Source organism: Sus scrofa, chromosome 14 (genome assembly GCF_000003025.6).
Source record: "Sus scrofa isolate TJ Tabasco breed Duroc chromosome 14, Sscrofa11.1, whole genome shotgun sequence".
Lineage (NCBI taxonomy): Eukaryota > Metazoa > Chordata > Mammalia > Artiodactyla > Suidae > Sus > Sus scrofa.
This window is the reverse complement of record NC_010456.5, coordinates 125,288,282-125,308,451: the sequence shown is the minus strand read 5'-3', so window position 1 is coordinate 125,308,451 and position 20,170 is coordinate 125,288,282. Positions and strand designations below refer to the sequence as shown.

At 36.8% G+C, this 20,170-nt stretch overlaps 1 protein-coding gene across 6 annotated transcripts in view; it reads right to left on the bottom strand.

Moving 5' to 3' along the window:
- TRUB1 (TruB pseudouridine synthase family member 1) overlaps window positions 1–20,170 on the bottom strand; it is a 66,463-nt gene that overhangs the window by 20,153 nt on the left and 26,140 nt on the right. For 2 of the 6 annotated variants that reach the window (XR_001301213.2, XR_001301211.2), the window contains exons 5-8: window positions 11,016–11,088; window positions 8,988–9,127; window positions 5,684–5,740; window positions 4,730–4,939 (exon numbers count right to left, since the gene is read on the bottom strand). Coding sequence is in view for 4 of the 6 variants with exons in the window: in XM_021073386.1 (XP_020929045.1) it covers window positions 4,671–4,939; window positions 5,684–5,740; window positions 8,988–9,127; window positions 11,016–11,088 (539 nt within the window). In the remaining 2 variants the exon portion in view is untranslated. Of the gene's footprint in view, window positions 1–473; window positions 4,940–5,683; window positions 5,741–8,987; window positions 9,128–11,015; window positions 11,089–20,170 lie in introns of those variants that run through there. The other 4 variants (XM_021073386.1, XM_013983770.2, XM_013983771.2 and 1 more) reach the window with 3 other exon arrangements.

Here is a 20,170-nt window from a genome sequence, read left to right as displayed (position 1 = left end):
GGTTAGATCCCTGGCCTCACTCAGTGGGTTAAGGATCCAGCATTGCCGTGAGCTGTGGTGTAGGTCACAGATTCGACTTGGATCTGGTGTTGCTGTGGCTCTGGTGTAGGCCAGCAGCAACAGCTCCGACTCAACCCCTAGCCTCCATATGCTGCAAGTGCGCCCTAGAAAAGACAAAAAAAAAGACCAAAAAAAAAAAGGGGGGGGGTTATGAATAAGAAGACCAAAAAGTAATTTTTGACTTCAACTTTCCTACTGGTATCACCATGTACAATAGCAATATGAAATATTCCTGTTCACAGAGAATTTAACTCAAGTTGGAACTATGAAGGGACTACTGACTGCAGTGCCATGTCGTGTTTAACAAGTGATATTTAATGAATAATTAGACCAGATAAGAGCTGCCCACACATACCTTAAAGAAATAGATTCAAGACAAATCTTCTATTTCAATTTAACAAGGCCATTATAATCATTTCCGTCCATAAGGTTTATATTTATTATATTCCACTATTTAAATGTTTCAACATTTTAGAGTGCTTATTGAATTACATTTTTTCTATTATCAACATCATGATATAAGGCAAATTACTTTCTTCCTTTGAAACAACTAACTAAACTTCTAAATGCCTATCGAAGTCTGATACAAATTTCAAACTGGTCAGAGGCATAAAACATACTCAAAAACTGATATAAAGAACTCTTTTCTTATACAGTACAAAGAATTATTTCTGATGATAGATCAGTAGCTTGTGTTAATTGACGTATTTAAGAAGAAAACATCTAGTCGGTATAGGAAAATGTGAGTTTAGCCCTTATTCAAATTTTATCATTTTGAATTATCAGAGAGAAAATCTGTATTATTTTAATGCTCATGTATCTTAAAACTATATAAAAAAAAATCCTATGACTGGAGTTTCCTTCGTGGATCAGTGGAAATGAATCTGACTGGTATCCATGAGGACGCAAGTTCAAACCCAGTGGGTTAAGGATCCGGTGTTGCCATGAGCTGTGGTGTGGGTAGCAGATGTGGCTCAGAGCCCGAGTTGTTGTGGTGTAGGCTGGCAGCTACAGCTCCGATTCAATCCCTAGCATGGGAACCCCCATATGCCATGGGTGTAGCCCTAAAAAGAAAAAAAAAAAATTCTATGACTACTTTTGACAGCTTTTAAGACAATATTTTCCAGAAATATAAAAAACTAAATGTCAAAATGAAACCATTTGTATGTTCCACACTGAAATATTTTCAGGAATTTCTAACATATCTTTCTCCTACAAGTAAAACAAACCTTATTACAATAATGAAGCTTTAGGCCTAGAAATACGTAAGATAGAGATCTTTAATATTTTGATTAAAATGAAAAATCAAAACAGTTGGTATGTAAATACTAGAAAGAGAAAATGAACTTGTTTTATGGATGAGTCTTGAACTTTTCACAGCATTTTCATCACTTATAGCTGCTTATGAAAGTTAATAATATTTTAAAGTTTCAATAAATTTTAACTATCCATACTCATAAATCTGGCAACTATAAAAGGGAAAGAATTAGTAAAATTAGTTAGCAAATTTAGTTAGGAAAAATGAAAAATGACACTAAAATAAAAAAGACAACAGGCCAGGAAAATACTTCTATTATTTACTACACAAATAACTCATACAAACGTATAAAGAAACCATTAAGACATTTATTTATATAAGGGACCAAAGTATACAAAAAGTCACAGAGGCAAATCAGAGCAATTTTGAACACTTACAACTTACTAAATTGGCAACAACATATAAAATCCCCACCCAAAGCTGTAAACTTTTAATGAACTGATATGTGCAAATGATGACACCGTAAAACGTTACAACTCTTTGAGAATGCAACAGGCAAACTTATTAAGGACCATAAAATTGTTCATATTATTCCATTTAATAACCCCACTCCCAGGAATTTATCCTAATAAAATTGAAAATAATGGTATTCAGCAATAGGGAAGATATTTTAAATAAATTGAAGTAATATGTTTAAAGTAATCATTATCAAAACTAAATACAAATAGAGTCAAGTAATATGAAACTAAAAAAGTCAATAGAGAAGTATAGGTGTCTTAAGACTATAATTATTTGAACAAAAGAAGAGGGAAAAGTAGAGTTTCCACCGTAGCGCTATGGGATCAGCGGCAACTCTGAAGTGCTGGGATGAAGGTTTGATCCGCGTCCCAGCACAGTGGGTTAAGGATTCACTATGGCTTGGATCTGATTCCCGCCCCGGGAACTTCGTATGCCTCAGGGTAGCCAAAAGAGAAAAAAATGTGTCTGTGTGGGGGAGGCGCAGAGGAGTAATGCAAAATTAAAGTTCTCAAGTCACCGTATTACGATGGTGAGGAGCAAGGGCTGATTTTCCATTTGGCAAATTTTTCTTCAATGTTTTCAATAAAAGGAAAAGATTGGTTACCATTTTTAAAAGTCATGCATCTTTTCAAAAATTTTATAGTCTTCTCCATTAGTAACTCACACACCTTCGTTTTTGTTTTTGTTGTTGGTGGTGGGTTTTTTTGGCTGTACTTGTGGCATATGGAAATTCCCGGACCAGGGATTGAATCTGAGAGGCAGCGGTGACCTATGCCACAGCTGTGGCAACATCAGATTCTTTAACCCACCACACCGCGCCAGGGATTGAACCTGCGCCACGGCAAGGATGCCAGATCCTTAACCTACTGTATCATAGCGAGAACCCACATTAGTTTTTAAGTTGTGAAATAGAGCAGAAATGCTCCGGCTGTTTTATATCCCTCTACTTGGACCCTGGCTGGTGGCATATGAAGACATCCTGTAACCGTGCCATGTCAACAGAAGGAGGGAGCCACCGCCACCTCTGGTTGACACAAACTGCAGAGCACCTTATAAAAATAAGTAAAACTGTGAAAGTTTCAATTTACAACTTTGTGTTTTTGGTGTTTTACTTAACATATCATGATACTTACAATTGTCCTTCTAATTTTCTGTATTATATTAAGAATACTTTTAATATTTCCTCTTAGAATATGATGCCAAAATGCTGAAAATGGTCTACTGAAGCATTTTTTAATGAAAAAAATTTGGTTTTGGCCAGGCCCACAGAAGTTCCTGAGCTAGGGACAGAACCCATACCACAGCAGTAACCAGAGCCCCAGCAGGGACAACACTAGATTCTGAACATGCTGAGCCACCAGGGACCTCTATAACTTTTTATATCGAATTTATGTTAAGTTAACCACAAATAAGATTACTTTAATTTTCATATTTAAAATTTACAAGTTAGAGGTTGTAAGCAACCACCTCTAAAAGAAAACCCATAAAAATCTAAAAACTCTTAATTTGATGAAAATTTTAATGATTCTTCCTCTTTGAAACTGTATTTATTTGAATAATGAAGTGGAATTTAAACATTTCTACAAACTGGCTGCATAACATATTGCTTTCCCATAACAAAAATATGAAGCACTTATTATATATGAAATTTACTATTTTGTAATGTGACTAGTTTAAAAACTATGTAAAGAGATAGGGAACTTTCAGTAGGCTACCTGAATGAAAACTGTTTTTAGACATTTATAGCAGAAGAGATTAACTGGAAATGGAGGGCAGCAATCTCAACATCTGTAAACATCACTTGAAAATGCAAATTGAAAAAACAATGTCATAGGGATTAATACCCTATAAAGAGGTATAAATAAATACTAAAGAACAGAGAAAAGAAAATTTTGATTGAAGATACACTCTTTAGCTTAATTGTTTAAAATGAGATTTAGTAAATTGGTACAAGGGTGGTTGATTGTATTGATTAAAGTACCAGAAAAATATCTCAGAGCTGCCAACACATGAAGCCATAGGACCTAGCCTGTGCTAATGATACAGGTGAATTTAATTAAACTTTAGTCTTCTGTTTACATCCTGTCAGCGGTAGCAGCAATAATTTTGTTCATTTACAAATATTTATTTAAAAAGTTTATTAGTTTCCAAGATCTAAATAAACACAGCTATTATCAAGATAAGTACAGCCTTATTAAAAACTGTTCTTAAGAATCATAAGCTCTCCAAAACACGAGTTTAAATAATAGCTTTTTCAAACATAAGTGAAGAAATTTCAATAACCAGAGCCACCTGCAAGCCAAAGAAACTCTAATTTACATTCACTTTTGTGACACCCAAGAAACATGTAGCTCATTTTTCTCCTCTGATTAAAAAATGTGGTCACCTTTTTCATATGAAAGTTTTGAATATGGGGGAAAAAATGTAATTGTAATGTATACATGTAAGGATAACCTGACCCCTTTGCTGTACAGTGGGAAAATAAAAAAAATTATAAAAAAAAAAATATGATATTCACAGTCTTACTGTGGAAAAAAAAAAAAGTTTTGAATAGATATCAAAATCAGAAAGTTGATTTTCCTAAATCCAATCTACCAACATAATAACACCATAAAAAAACTGTCCATCGTACAACAAGAAATGAACGACTGTAAGGCTACTTACAATGTACAGAAGATAAATTGTATGCCATAAAAACTACAAATCATGGACATTTTCTTCATGCAAAAAAAAAAAAAAAAAAAAAAGGAAGTTTGGCTTTTGCACATAGCTTATCATTCTGCACACAGGATTCAAATGTCAACCAGGAAATGATGACAATCCCAAGCCAGTCTTAAAATGTCTTAATTACATCATCGTTTTCCTCTGTCTCATTTAGAGTTATATACTCACAGCTCAAAACTTGTTCATTAGACTCCTCGGGTTTTGATTTTTTAAGTGCCAGCTCTTCTGGGAGAAGAGAGGCGCACTGATCAAGAGATTGTGCGATGTCATCAATCGTCCATTTGTCCTCGGGAAGGGCATGCTCTTCTAGTGTAAACGGTCCCTGTTTGGTCCGGGTCAGCTCTAGCACACTGGCACAGGAAGAGAGTTCTCCGGCAACAAAAGGGAAAAAGAGAACACAAGAGAAATGATTCAGGACTTCTTACTCTATTATTATTCAAAGGACAGACAACTCATTTCAACATCTCAGAACTACCCCAAATGTAAAATCCTAATAATCCAAGATCCTTGAGATTAAGAAATAATTAAGTTGCAAAATAATACTTAATAACTAACCTACCAAACTGCTTTAAAGTCTACAAGGAACTCTCACACACATTTATTTAACCCATGACGCGGAGCTCTATGAAGTAATTTTCATTTTGGTGACTCAATGTGACCTGTCCAGGGTCACCACTGCCAGCAAATGGCAGGGCCAGAACTGCAACTTCCTGGCTGTTTGCAAGACTACGGCTTCCAGGTTTTTTCGTTTGTTTGTTTTTCTTTAATTTGACTGTAGCAATGAAAATAACTTTTTTAGAAGGATTAATCTTTTTTTTCTTATCCCTACTTTGAGTCAAAATATTTTTACACTTGAAAAAAAATGCTGGTCCTTGGATTCATTATTCACATCTTCATTTTCTGCTCCTCTTTTTCTCCTCTCTCTCATTATAAGCATTTCACTGCAGCTGCTGATGCTGATAATTGTCTGCCATAAACCTATAATGCTTCTAAGGCTGAAGGCAGCAAAAATACAGTTCCTAAGGCCAGTACTCAAAGATACGAAAACAGATAATCCCTTCTTCCCATCAAAAAGGAATCTTACCCTCTAAATGATAATTCATAATTCATCTTTATGCTTACCTTTGCCAATGTCACTGACCAAGCTTCTGATATAAAAACCTCCTCCACATTCAACATCTGGAATGTTAACAGTGACATGGTAAATTGCTAACTTCCTACGAAATCCACTTTACATAGAAATGATGCCCCTAAACAAATGTAAAAATGCACTATGCAAACAATCAAGTGATAAAATATTTATGTGCTAAAACATAAATTATTCATCCAGTAGCATATGTGTTTGTGAGACTGAAAAGTCAGAGTGTAGAGAAAGCAAGCAGCAGACACTCATGAACACATTTTAAATTAACTGGCAAGTCATACCACTTTAATACTTCAGCCTTGTTCTTTTAATATGTTTTAAATAGTTAGAAATTTCAGCTTTGCTATCACGAACGGCAGATTTTTAAAAAATATTTTCAGATTTGTTCAGCTTGTTCATTTAATAGGTTTTAAATGGTTGAACATCTCTGCCTTACTATTATGAAGTGTAGATTTTAAAAATATTTTCTGATTTGCACACTCAAAAAATACAACAAACAAAAAACCCCTTTTCAGTGACAGGAATTATGTTTGGGGTAATATACTACGTGGAGAACTTGGCGCATTTAAATGTTCTCTTGGAAATATTCCTGAAAAAAATCATGAAATAACTTAAAATTACACAATGTACTAGAACTGAATGCACATCTAAACATCTATCTTCTTAAGTATAATACAAGTTTACTGGTTAAGAGTAGGGCTCTGGATTATTTTTATTCATCCACAAGACACCCTGAAAAGAACTGCATTTCTACACAAAAAGACTACAATTTACCTATTTCTAGCTTAGCATACAAATAAAGCTATTTGAGGGAATTCATCAAAATTCAATAGTTGGGAATTTTAATTTTTTCCCCCTCATCAGTTCAAGGTTGGGAGCCACTGCTGAGACAAAGAAAAATGAACATGAGGGTCAAATGTAGGTGTGTTACATTCTTGCACTATATTTGCCTTTGGTGAAAAGGGTCAAATTTGGCTTATTACAACTTCTAGTCAACAAATGCAATGGGGAAAATTTGAGGTTTTTTTTTTTTACTTTCATAGATAATATCTACTGTGCCAACACAGCTGCTGCATTTTCATGGAATGGAGTAAAACATTTTTTAGTGTGTTTTATTCATTGTTTGTCAAATATTTTAGAATCAGGGAACTAAGAAAAGGAATGACTTTTGAAAAAAACCGTACAAAACCCACAATCCACATGAACTTAACACACATTAAAAAATAATGTTGGAGTTCCTGTCGCGGTGCAGTGGTTAAAATCCGACTAGGAACATGAGGTTGCGGGTTCGGTCCCTGCCCTTGCTCAGTGGGTTAACGATCCGGCATTGCTGTGAGCTGCGGTGTGGGTTGCAGACGCGGCTCGGATCCCGTGTTGCTGTGGCTCTGGCGTGGACCGGTGGCTACAGCTCCGATTCGACCCCTAGCCTGGGAACCTCCATATGCCGCGGAGCGGCCCAAGAAATAGCAAAAAGACAAAAAAAAAAATTATGTCAATGGGGAAAAAAGCAACTAAGTTTAGGAAAAAAGGTCTTGGGAAATTATTTCTAAAAGGAATCCTAGTCAGTGTGCACCATGAAATTAAGAGCAGGATCAATTTTGGGGAGCCTGAGGATTAAGAAGAACTACAGCTTTTGATTCTTCACAGCTTTTATCCGTTCAGGGCTTTAATTACTACTTCCTGAAGCTAGGAGATAACATCCAAATAACAAAAAACACAAAACAAAAAAAAAAAAAAAAAAAAAAAAATTTACCACATGTCCAGGAAGACATTTCTTTTTTAATTTGAAATATATTATAGACTTTAACATAAATGCTAAAAACCTTAGAACAGACAAAAGTTGGGTTTAGACAAGAGTTTGTTAGTTTACAGAAATCTCATTGATAAATTAGACTTCAGGTGGGGGAGTTCCCATTATGGTGCAGTGGAAACGAATCCGACCAGTAAACATGAGGTTGCAGGTTTAATCCCTGGCCTTCTTCAGAGGGTTAAGGACCTGATGTTGCCTCAAGCTATGGTGTAGGTTGAAGACGCAGCTCGGATCCTGCACTGCTGTGGCTGTGGTGTAGGCCAGCAGCTATAGCTCTGATTCGATCCCTAGCCTGGGAACCTCCATATGCCACAGGTGAGGCCCTAAAAAGCAAGAAAAAAAAATTAAAATTTTTCTCACTCAAAGATAGCACAAAGGGTGCTCGCTTCGGCAGCACATATACCAAAGATAGACAAAAGGAAAAAAAAAAATGCAACAACAGAGAGGGAAGCAGGGGAAGGGGAAAATATTCACAGTATTTATTGCTGACAAAGGATTGTATCCAGAATATACAAAAACCGGTACTCGGAATTCCTGCTGTGGTGCAGTGGGTTAATGATCCAGCTTGTCTCTTTGGAGGTGCTGGTCTGATCCCCGCCAGGCATGGTGGGTTAAGGATCTGATGTTCCTGCAGTTGCAGCATAGGTTGCAGCTCTGGCTCAGATTCGATCCCTGGCCTAGGACTTCCATATGCCTGGGCGCTGCCAAAAAAGAAAAAAACAACAGAAAAACCCCAACTCATCTGAATGTCTAAAATCAAAAAGAGTTAAGACCAAATGTTTGCAACAATGCAGAGCAAACGGACTTCATACATTGTTGGAGGTGCAAAATGGTTCAATGACTTGAAAAAATTTCTGAACTCTTCTTATAAAACTAAAAATATGCTGACCTCAGAATGAGCACTTCTACTCAACTATTTTTCAGGAAGATATTTCGGCCTGATCCATTATATCTATGTTTATATGATCTTTAGCAGTAATTTCTTGGTGACAAAGAAGAGGGGGAAAAAAGAATCACTTTGCACTTAGAATTTCTTGTCCAAAGAGTGAAAAAGCATTGTTTTAAAAGGCCAAATTAATGTCAATAAAAAAAGAATGTAAACTATCACGTACTAGTTAAAATGGGAACAAGTATCCATAAGATAATAAAATCGAAATACAAAATTTTGAAAATATGTACTCCTTATCTACTTTTTTATCCCCACAGAGATCCAAGGTATGTTACTTCCAAATTTACAGTAAGAAGATATAATACAACATATGAAAAACAGCCTATCTGGGACATTTCTGAGCCTCCATACAGCTATAGGTATTCTCATTATGGTGTTATCAAAAAGGTACTAACAAATTGTTTAAATTTGAATTTTAAAAAATCTCCAAAATCCTAGGGATCCATTAAAATCACACAAACATAGCCAAATATAAGATAAAAGCACACCTAAGTACAAATGATTTCAAATTTCTCCATCTTACCTAATGTGAAAAGTGGTGGCTGGAAATTCTGAAGGGAGATACTGTATACCGTAACTGGCCTGGCAGGTTTGGCTTCTACTACTTTACCTCTCTTCATCAGAGATGAAAGTCTCTGTCCATCTTTCTTTAATGCACAATAGCTTGCAAGGTACAAGAGGCAGACGGAGCAGGCAAGGTATAAGAGGGAGGAAGAATAGAGAGAGATTGAGAGAGAGAATAATTTCAGATTACAGTATGGAAAGAAAGGATGAGTAATAGCCCTTCAAACTGAAAGTCCTTCTAAGAATGTACTAATTTTTCTTCTAATCTACTCCACACCGGTGTCAGGGATAGAGTTTCTATATATCGTCGAGGCTATTACAGCTCATTCTGGCACCCAGTGAACAACGTTGTCAATCTTTTCTTTAACTGTCTTCCTGGAGATGGTCAGTTTGTGTCTTTACTAGTCCTCATTCTAGATTAAGGCTACAAGGCCTCTAGCAACAATGATCTCCACTACATTTCCTTAAAACAGTGTATTTCTATTATAATAATTTTTTTTTTTTTTTTTTTTTTTGGTCTGTCTTTTCTAGGGCTGCTCCTGCGGCACATGGAAGTTCCCTGGCTAGCGGTCTAATTGGAGCTGTAGCTGCTGGCCTACACCAGAGCCACTGCAACGAGGGATCCAAGCCGCGTCCACGACCTACACCACAGCTTAAGGCAACACTGGATCCTCAACCCACTGAGCAAGGCCAGGGATCAAACCTGCAACCTCATGGTCCCCAGTCAGATTTGTTTACCATTGAGCCACAACAGGAATTCCTATAATAATATTCTTTTCATATTAAGTTACCAAAATATTTCCAAAGAGCAAATAAACTACCTAAAGGATCTTAGCTCTGTATGATTAAGTTTTATTAGACCTCAAAATTCTTGGAACAATCAGAGAAGAAAATTCTAAAATAATTCTTTTTTTTTGGTCTTTTTAGGGCCACACTTGTGGCATGCGGAGGTTTCCAGGCTAGGGGTTGAATCAGAACTGTAGCTGCTGACCTATGCCAGAGCCATAGCAATGCCCGATCCCAGCCATGTCTGCACCTACACCACAGCTCACAGCAACACCGAATCCTTAGCCCACTAAGTGAGGCCAGGGATCAAACCTGCGTCCTCATGGTTCCTAGTCAGATTCGTTTCCGCTGAGCCACGACGGGAACTCCCTAGAATAATTCTTATAAATATAAATATTTAATATAGTTTAACAACAATGATCCAAAATAATGTTTATTCAGATCCTGCTACAATTTTTAAGTCTTTACATTTGAGGTAAAATTATGAAAAAACATTTCCCCATAAATATCTCAGTGTTCTTGAAAAAACTAAGACTTTTAAAAATACCAAATAAATATTAATTCTAAAAGAACTGTTAGTAACATATCCCAACACAGTCTACAAGCCATTTTTAAAAAAGCAATTTGTTTGAAAGGGTAATGGGCACAAAGAATATGGCCAAGGAGTAAATCAATGTCCTTATACTTTTATATTACATTATAGTTATCCATTTCATTTGTTGCAGAGACTTGTGAACTATAAGATTCTAGACCCAAAAGGAATTGTCCCAACACCTGAAAGGAAGTGACAACTGGACTCTGAAGCACAATTCTGATGCCTATACCAGACTAGACTGGTTCCTTCACAGCAATTCTGGAAAGAGTGAACTCTCCAGAACTGTCCTGATGTCTGTAGATGGAATCAGAAAAAAAAAAAAAACAATAAACCCTGGAAGAGCACAGATGTCAGGCTGTGGCAACATCCAGGGCCAGAGGAGACCACGTCCCAGTACCTCTTAGAGTCAGAAGCTCTGCATTCCGTTTAAATCAGGTTCACCTTACTGGATCACTCAATCGTTTGTTACGTCAGATTTAAAACCTGCCTTGTATAGTAAAAGGAAGCCCCACTCCTCTTTCTTTTTTTTTTTTTTCCTCATTAAAGTGATGTTAGCTACTGGAAAATAAAAGTAAACATTTATTTGAATTCAATTACTGAACTTACAGGGGAGGTACTTGCATTATATTCCCAGTAAATTTCTGTAGAATGCCTTCGATATCTTCTTGGGTTATTTTATCTGCCAAAAATGAGCAAAAAAGTGACACTAAAACAACCACAGAAGTACATGTGCTATTTTCACAGCACTTACAATTCTGAAAATTAAAAAAAAATTACCAATAAAGCATTTATTATAATGTACATTTTGTAAGCCAAATTCTACCTTGTAGAGATGAATCAAATATACATTGATGAGATAAAAGAGGGAGAAGGTCTTATGCTATTCAACATTAAGACTAAATTCAATTTCCTTTGCTTCATTTTTTTCCCATTAAAAATGATTCAATTACCTTATATACATTTACTACGTACTTACTATGGCCTTCAGAAGACCTGAGAAAAGTGTTGCATTAGCTATAGAAATGGTCCTGCAGTGATCAAAAATAAAAATGAAGTGATCAGAAAGTAAACAGAAAAATACCCATAAAAAGTTCATTTCTAAGGTTCTCAAGGCATCAAATATTATAACTGAATAAATTATTGAAAATTATCAAGTAGTAACCACATTTAAAATTTTACCTGATAGGTTTCAAAACTGTTCAATGGCATGGCATGGTATAAACTTTCCACACTCACATCTAACTTTGTCTGCAAGAAAAGCTGTTTTTATCTGTCTCCTTCCCTCCCTCACTGCTCCTGGAATTTCGCTCAGGAGTCTTGACTCTTGCCTCAAAAATAAGCCAGGGCAAAAAGAGACTATACATAGCTAAGACTTTTTATTAGTCACGTTTCTGGCTTTTGTTTCATACTCTTTCGAACAAAAAGATGCAATATTAAAGTACTGTTCTATTATATTAACAACTGAAAACCATAACACACTGAAATTCAATATTTGGGATTTTCACATACAGATGACTATATATTCAGACTCAGCAATAAATTAAATTATAGAAACATTCTATAACATGTTTAGGTTATAGCCAATGGGAAGAAATTACAATCTTCTTCACTTTGGAGGAAATTTAAACTTTTTATTCTGGCATGTGCATGCTAATTTGATTTTATTTGAAAGATATTAAACAGAAACTAATTAATGTGCTTTGAATTACTGTTCCAACACCAGAATGAAAATTAAAAGACAGCATGGAACACTGTTGTCCAGATTTCATTATCAAGGCAGCAAGAGTCTTACTTAACCTTGTGACCTTGATCCTTAAAGCTAAACATGAACAAAGGATCAGAGTCTACTAGACTCAAAAAGAGAAGAACTACAGAACTCAAAAGAATGTCTCCAACACCTAGCAGCTACAAAAAGGCAGACCTGAGACGGCTATTCCGTTCGTACTGTTTTTCAAACATATGTATCTTGTGACATGAATGAGGATTTTTCCATAAAATTTTTATTCTACTGAACATTACAACATAATTACTGGTGGCACCTTAGTTATGCAAAATTTCCAAATCTAGACAGCCAATGCTACCGCCAGGCTGGCAAGTGCTGAAAGAGATGCCATTGTTAATAAAATTGCTATAGTTCCTATTTTAGTCAGCCACACATTTTGAAAATAAGACCAAGCAGCTTCCACTTCCGCCAGGCTGGTCTCTTTACTGACATCCCTGCCAATGTGTGCTCCTTTGTCCTGCTTCGGTGGCTCTCTTACTGATATTCCCCCACACAAGATGACAAGATGTATTCTTTCTCATTCTACTTCTGCCACGGTGTCTCCTTCTCTGACTTAACATCTTAGGCATTTATGGTTTTGCTGTTCATTCTGTAATTAATCATTCACAATTTTTAACTGTTATCTACTATATATATGGGTATTACCTCATCAATGGAATTCTAATCTCCTTAACGGCAAAGATAACTTTTTTGCTTCTTACATAATGCACACAATTAAGATGGCACTGGAGACATTCTTGTTGAATTTAATTTGCTGAGGAGTAACAGAATCTCAAGGTCAAAAGAGCATTTAAAAGTCACCTAGGAATCATTCATTTGATGCTTGAATCACCAGACAGAAAGCCTATGCAGCAAGTTATTTTACAACAAAGGCAAATTTAATATTTCAGATGTTTTTAATATGTAGTGAGGCATGCTGCCTCCATCTGAAACATGATATTAGTCCAATTCAAAGAATAATAATTGTCCCTATAAGAATACAGACTCTAGCTCCAGAGGATTTTAAAAGAAATCAAGAATAAAAGCTCTAAAGAAAGCATTTCCAATAAATAGCCCAAACTTCCTTCTTTGGAAGATGATGGGTTTGATACAAGTACCATAGAACTTGGGTAATTATTCTTTGTGTAGCCAATTAATAAATTATCGACGTGATAGTATTCATTTGAATTAATGTGTAAACATCACTGTTATAAATTAACATACATAAGATCATGTTACATGTTATTATTTGCTTAAAACTTACTGACTCTTGCAATGAACTTACAACATGAAAACTGGTACTTAACTGAACTATGTATGGAGTTAAAAGCAATATGATGTAGTTAAAAAAACATTCAACCTTGGGAATTCCCGTTGGGTTACAAACCGGACCAGTATCTGTGAGGATGCGGGTACTATCCCTGGTCTTGCTCAGTGGGTCAGGGATCTGGTGTTGCCATGAGCTATGGTGTTGGTCACAGATATAGCTCGGAACCTGTGTTGCTGTGGCTGTGGCATAGGACAGCAGCTACAGCTCCAATTCAACCCATAGCCTGGGAACTTCCATATGTATGGGTGCAGCCCTAAAAACCCTCCACTCCCCCCCTCAAAAAAAATTCAACCAGGACATACTAATTGTTACTGGACAAGTCTTGTCACCAGAAGTAGCTGTTAAATTTGACAAATATATAACAAAATAACTGTTTTCAAACATTAGACACGATACGGCAAGACTATCACACCTGAGAGAAGAAAGAAAAAACAAGGTAAGGCCCACAATCACTTGGTTTTGCTGGGAGGTGCTTTCTGAACAGTACTGCAGGGAAGGGTATCACAAACAAAGCACTAAACAGAGATCAGAATTTGAGAGATCTGGAATTTGAGAGAATTACACATAGAAAGAAATGTCTATAGGGGTCCATGTGAGACTGGCTAAATTCCAAGCTGCACACATATACAGTAAGTCTCCAAAGAATTACCAAAGTTCTTAAGAGGTGTCTGAATTCCAAATGAAGAACTTTACTGAATACTCGGGTCATCTGACTGACACCCGAGAAAAGCCAATGCCTTAGGAGTAGGGCTAATGCAGACCTGGGGAGAAAGTCTACCTTAGACCCGCCCTAACAAAAAATCTATTCAAAAGGGGGGTCCAGAATAAATAAGTGAGTTTAATAAGGCCGAAAGACATGGGGTTAATAAAGAAAGACTATCTCCATTTGTATATACTAGCAAGGAACTATCAGAAATTGAAATTTTGAAAATCCAATACATAACAGCATAAAAAATGAAGTACTTATTGGTTTTGTATACAAAAGAAGTGAAAGTTTGTATGTTGAAAACTACAAAAAATATGGTTTTATTTTTGCAACTTTTCTTTTGATATTATTTCAAAATAAAAAGAAAAATCTCAAAGGAACAACTTTATACCAAAAACTTGGAAATTTTAGATGGAATGGATGAATTCCAAGGGGAAAAAAATCGTCTAAATGACACAAGAAATAAAAAAATATTAAGTTTGATAGCTAGTAAAGAAATCCAATCCGTGATTAAAAAGCTTCCTAACAAAGAAAATTCCAACTAGATGTCTACCATTAAATTCTACCAAACATTTGGCGTTCCTTTCGTGGCTCAGTGGTTAACAAACCCGACTAGGATCCATGAGGATGAGGATTCGATCCCTGGCCTTGCTCAGTGGGTTAAGGATCTAGCATTGCCATGAGCTGTGGTGTAGGTTTCAGACATGGCTTGGGTCCCAAGTTGCTGTCGCTGTGGCTGTGGCACAGGCTGGCAGCTATAGCTCCGATTCGACCCCTAGCCTAGGAACATCCATATGCCATGGATACAGCCCTAAAATAGCAAAAAAAAAAAAACAAACAAAAAAAAAAACCTACCAAACATTAGAAAATAAAATAATGCCAATCTGACACATGTCCTCTTCCAGAGAATAAAAAAAGAGAGAGAGAATATTATCCATCCCATTTTATGAGGTCAGTATAACCTTGATATCAAAACCAAAGACATTGAGAAAGGAAAAATACAGGATAATCTTACTCACAGACAAAAATGCAAAAACCCTAACTAAATATTAGCAAACTAAATCCAACAATTTATATAAAGGATGACATATTATGATCAAGTTGGGGTTATTCTAGAAATGTAAATTTAGCTTAATATTTGAATAAGGAGGGGAGCTCCCATCATGGCTCAGTGGCTACCAAACCCGACTAGCATGACTAGCATCCATGAGGACATGGGTTCGATCCCTGGCCTCACTCAGTGGGTTAAGGATTCGGCATTGCCATGAGCTGTGGTGTAGGTCACAGATGTGGCTTGGATCTGTCATTGCTGTGGCTCTGGCATAGGCCAGCAGCTGGAGCTCTGATTGGAGCCCTATCCTGAGAACCTCCATATGCTGAGGGTGTGGCCCTAAAAAGACCAAAAAACAAACAAACAAAAAATTGAATAAGGAGGAAAATCAAACAAGAAAAAGTTGACAAAATTCAATGTCTGCTCATTGAATGAAAAAAAAAAAAACAAATTAGGAATAGAGGGCAATTCCCTTACTTTGCTAAGAAAGCTATTAAAAAAAAAAAACTACAGAAAGAAATTATAAAAGCAAGGTAGGAAAACTAGCTCTTTTAGATATCAAGACTTATTCTAGGAGTTCCCGTCGTGGCGCAGTGGTTAACGAATCCGACTAGGAACCATGAGGTTGTGGGTTCGGTCTCTGCCCTTGCTCAGTGGGTTAAGGATCCGGCGTTGCCGTGAGCTGTGGTGTAGGTTGCAGACGCGGCTCGGATCCCACGTTGCTGTGGCTCTGGCGTAGGCCGGAGGCTACAGCTCCGATTCGACCCCTAGCCTGGGAACCTCCATATGCTGCGGGAGCGGCCCAAGAAATGGCAAAAAAAGACAAAAAAAAAAAAAAAAACAAAAAAAAAAGACTTATTCTAAAACTATGGCAATTAAGACAGTTTGGTGTTAGCACAAGGACAAACAGACCAATGCAACAAAAACAGATTCCAAACAAACCTATGCTTATATGATGTTGATCTGTGACCGAGGAGGAAATGTACTAGCCCCACTGGATATCCACATAGGAAAAAAATGGTGCACTGTAGATGTAATGTAAAAGGCAAAGGAATAAATCTATCAGAATACAGAAAAACATCCTCATGCTTTTGGGGTGGGAAAAGTTTTCTTAAACAGGACACCAAAAAAAATTAACCATAAAAGACTTGATCAATGAGACTAAATTAAAACTAAGAATTTCTGTTTTCCAAAAGACAAGCCACAGAAAAGGAGAAAATATCTGTAACACATACACCCAAAAGAAGAGCACATATCCAGAGCATAGAAAAAATTTACACAAATCCATCTTTTAAAAAAAGTGATTCAATAGGAAAAGAAAAAACAAAACAAAGAAATGGGCAAGAGACCTGGACCATACACAAAGATGGCTTAGTAGCCAAAAGGCATATAATAAAGTGCTGAAATCTCATTAGTTTTGAAATTAAAAACAATGAAATATCACAACACACTTACCAGAGTGGTTAAAATTAAAAACATGACTAATTACCACGTGTTGCCAAGGATGTGAAGCAAGTGGAACTCTTACACATTGCTGTAGAAATGCAAAATTATATAACCACTTTAAAAACTGACAATTTTTTTAAGGACAGTAAAATACGCACTTACCCTATGACCCAGCAATTCCACTTGGGTATATATCCAAGAGAAATAACTGCACATGTCTACCAAAAGACAGGTATAAAATACATATAGCAGCTTTATTCATAAAACCCCAAACTGGAGTCAACCCAAAAGTCTAATGACAGAAAAGTGTGTCACACACCTCTCTACATAATTTATATAAAAATATATATAAATATATCACACGGCAAGTTAAAAAGTCCAAAACAGGCAAATCTATACTACGGTTTTAGAATTAGCATCATATTGTTGGCAGTTAGAATAGTAATTATCATGGAAAAGAGAGATATAGTGACAGAGACGGGGCATGAAGGGGGGTTTCTCAGAATTTTCTCTTTCTGGGCTAGAGTGGTAGCTGCATGGATGTTTGCTCTGTGATAGTTCATTAAACTGTAGGTTTATAATGTCATCACTTTCCTTTATATGTAACAAAAAAGTTTAGAAACAAATAAAAGGCACTATGGGATGACTGATACCCAGCGACACAGTAGCCCTCTATGGTGTGTGCCGTATTTGCTTAAATGACAATTTTGAGACCCCATTCAACTTTTCAGCTTTCTCCAGGAAATGTGGACAGCTGAACCAAAGTCCAAGAGGAGCCACTACCATTAGGTAAACTTTAGCTGCATCTACTCCAGAAGACTTAGCAACACCCTATTTTGGGACTAAGAGGTGGCGGTGTTTAGAACAGAGGATTAGCATGAGATACCACTTTAATTTCACATTTCTTGCCTCCCAATAAGAAAAAGCCACAGGAGTGAGAGAAAAAAACTATTCCCCTCATAGGAGCAGTTAGGCTTTCCCAGAAGCTTGGCACACATCCAAGACAGGCTGGGAAGCCACAGCCCTGGTGTCCCGAGCTCCCTGAAGAACAGATGAGCACACTGAAGCCACGTGTCCTTAGAGACGCTGATAACTATACCCAAGACTTAATACCTTGCTGTGGATGAGAAAAGAGCAGCGGAAGGGAGGACTCTGCCTGTCTCTCCTGTGACTTCCCTGCAGTCATCTTCTTTGCAAATGCCTCTATCACTAGCTTCGTTTATACACTAAATGTTTTATCCTATGTGCCACATATTGTTCCACACACCAAGAACCAAAAGAGACATGGTCTTAAGTTCACAGCTTAGGAATTAACATGCAAAATATATATTTAATAAATGGTAAAAAAAAAAAAACCCACTATTTAGAAACAACAGAAGGCATTAGAGAATAAAAGAAAGGGCCCTATTAATATGGTTTGAACATTGTGAGCTAGAGATTTATTTTCTATAGGTAAAAAGAGTATTCGTCTGGATAGGACAAAATGACCTAAGATCATTCACTTGCCATTTTACTGTATACTGCCTCTCTCTAACCAGATGCTAGTTGTTCGCAACAAATCCATTAAGAAAGGTATTTTTGAGTATTATACCGATTGGGTGGATGGGTGACATCAGCAGTACTTAACAGGCGAGGACCGGGGATGCTAGATGTCCTGCAACGTGCAGCGCTATAGCACAGTGAAGAGCTGTCCTCGGCCCTACATGACTTCTGGATGTCTGCCAGCTATTCATGCAGGTGAAAGTCTGTTTATAATTACCTGAGGCTAAAATCTAATTAGTTCCCATTTAAACACAGAGTTATTTTTTGTTGTCTTATATATACTGAACTTTCCAGTGCTGAGTTATCAATACAACACATCTGTCAGTCTCCATTTGACGTGTGGCATTCACAGTGATTTATGTACGCGTATCTGCTATGTGTATCTAGGTATCTGAGTACTTCACAAGACTTTCAATAGCGTAATATCTGTGCATTTACATATTGATGTGCCTATTTTACTATAAATTACCTCCATTTCTTCTTTATAGTCCATTTACTGTATTACATTGATTTTTTAAAAAATGTGTAGGTGGGGAGAATACCTCTGCATTCCATTTTAGGATAACAAAAAAGGCATTACAAAATAATGGTTATAGGTCTTAGAATTAGGTCTTAGAAGGCTGAGAACATGGGTCCTCATTCTCTATATAACAGAAGTTCCTGAAGGATACAGGGTAGGTCTTACAATCTTCCCCTTGGTACATGCTGTAGCAGCTTAAACTGATGGCAAATATTTGATGAAATCACATAGAAAAATCATGTCAATCATTTCTCTAAGCTCTCATTTTCTGGGACTACAAATACTATTCAATAAACAATAGGGAGGGAGTTCCAGTCATGGTGCAGTGATTAACGAATCCGACTAGGAACCATGAGGTGGGTTCGATCCCTGCCCTTGCTCAGTGGGTTGAGGATCTGGCGTTGCCGTGAGCGGTGGTGTAGGTCGCAGATGCAGCTCGGATCCCGCATTACTGTGGCTCTGGTGTAGGCTGGCAGCTATAGCTCCGATTAGACCCCTAGCCTGGGAACCTCCATATGCCGTGGGAGTGGCCCAAGAAATGGCAAAAGACAAAAAAAATAAAATAATAAAAAAATAAACGATAGGGAGCTCTCTTTTTCAGGGCCTGAAGAAAGTTGCTTAGTTTCTCCATGACTTATTTCAAGATTACGAGATGATTTTAACAAACTAATAAGCTTTCTTTAAGTTTATTTACAATACAGAGTAGAATTTTTAAAAATTCCAAAATGCTTAAGGGCAGGAAGAATGGGTATGCTTAAGTAGTTTCATCTCTTTGGTCCTCTTATTATTATTATTATTATTTTTTTTGTCTTTTTAGGGCTGCACCCATGTCATATGGAGGTTCCCAGGCTAGGGGTTGAATCGAAGTTGTAGCTGCTAGCTTAAAGACAGCCATACAACGCGGAATCCAAGCTGCATCTGCAACCTACACCACATGTCATGGCAATGCCGGATCCTCAACCTACTGAGCGAGGCCAGGAATTGAACCCAGAGACCTCATGGATCCTAATCAGGTTCGTAAACCACCAAGGCATGATGGGAACTCCTGGTCCTCTTCTAATACGCCCACTCAATGAACTGCACCGCCATGTAACCAGTTTTAAAACCCAGAAACCTAAGTCATGGTTAACAACTTCTTCTCTGTCATTACCCCATTCAATCAACAAGTCCACCAATTTGACTTCCTCACAATTCTCCTAATTATATATGTACTAACAAATACTGTAGGATGGACACTCTGGAAATCTCTGACATCTTCCTAGCCCACTTTAATCTTAAAAGCTGAAGATTATAGTAAGGTTTCCATTAAGTGAGAGCCTGCTATTACTCCTTAATAATGATAATTTTAAGGCTAATTCAACATCAGTTTTTAAAAAGACTCAAATCAGTGATTTTTCTTTTCAT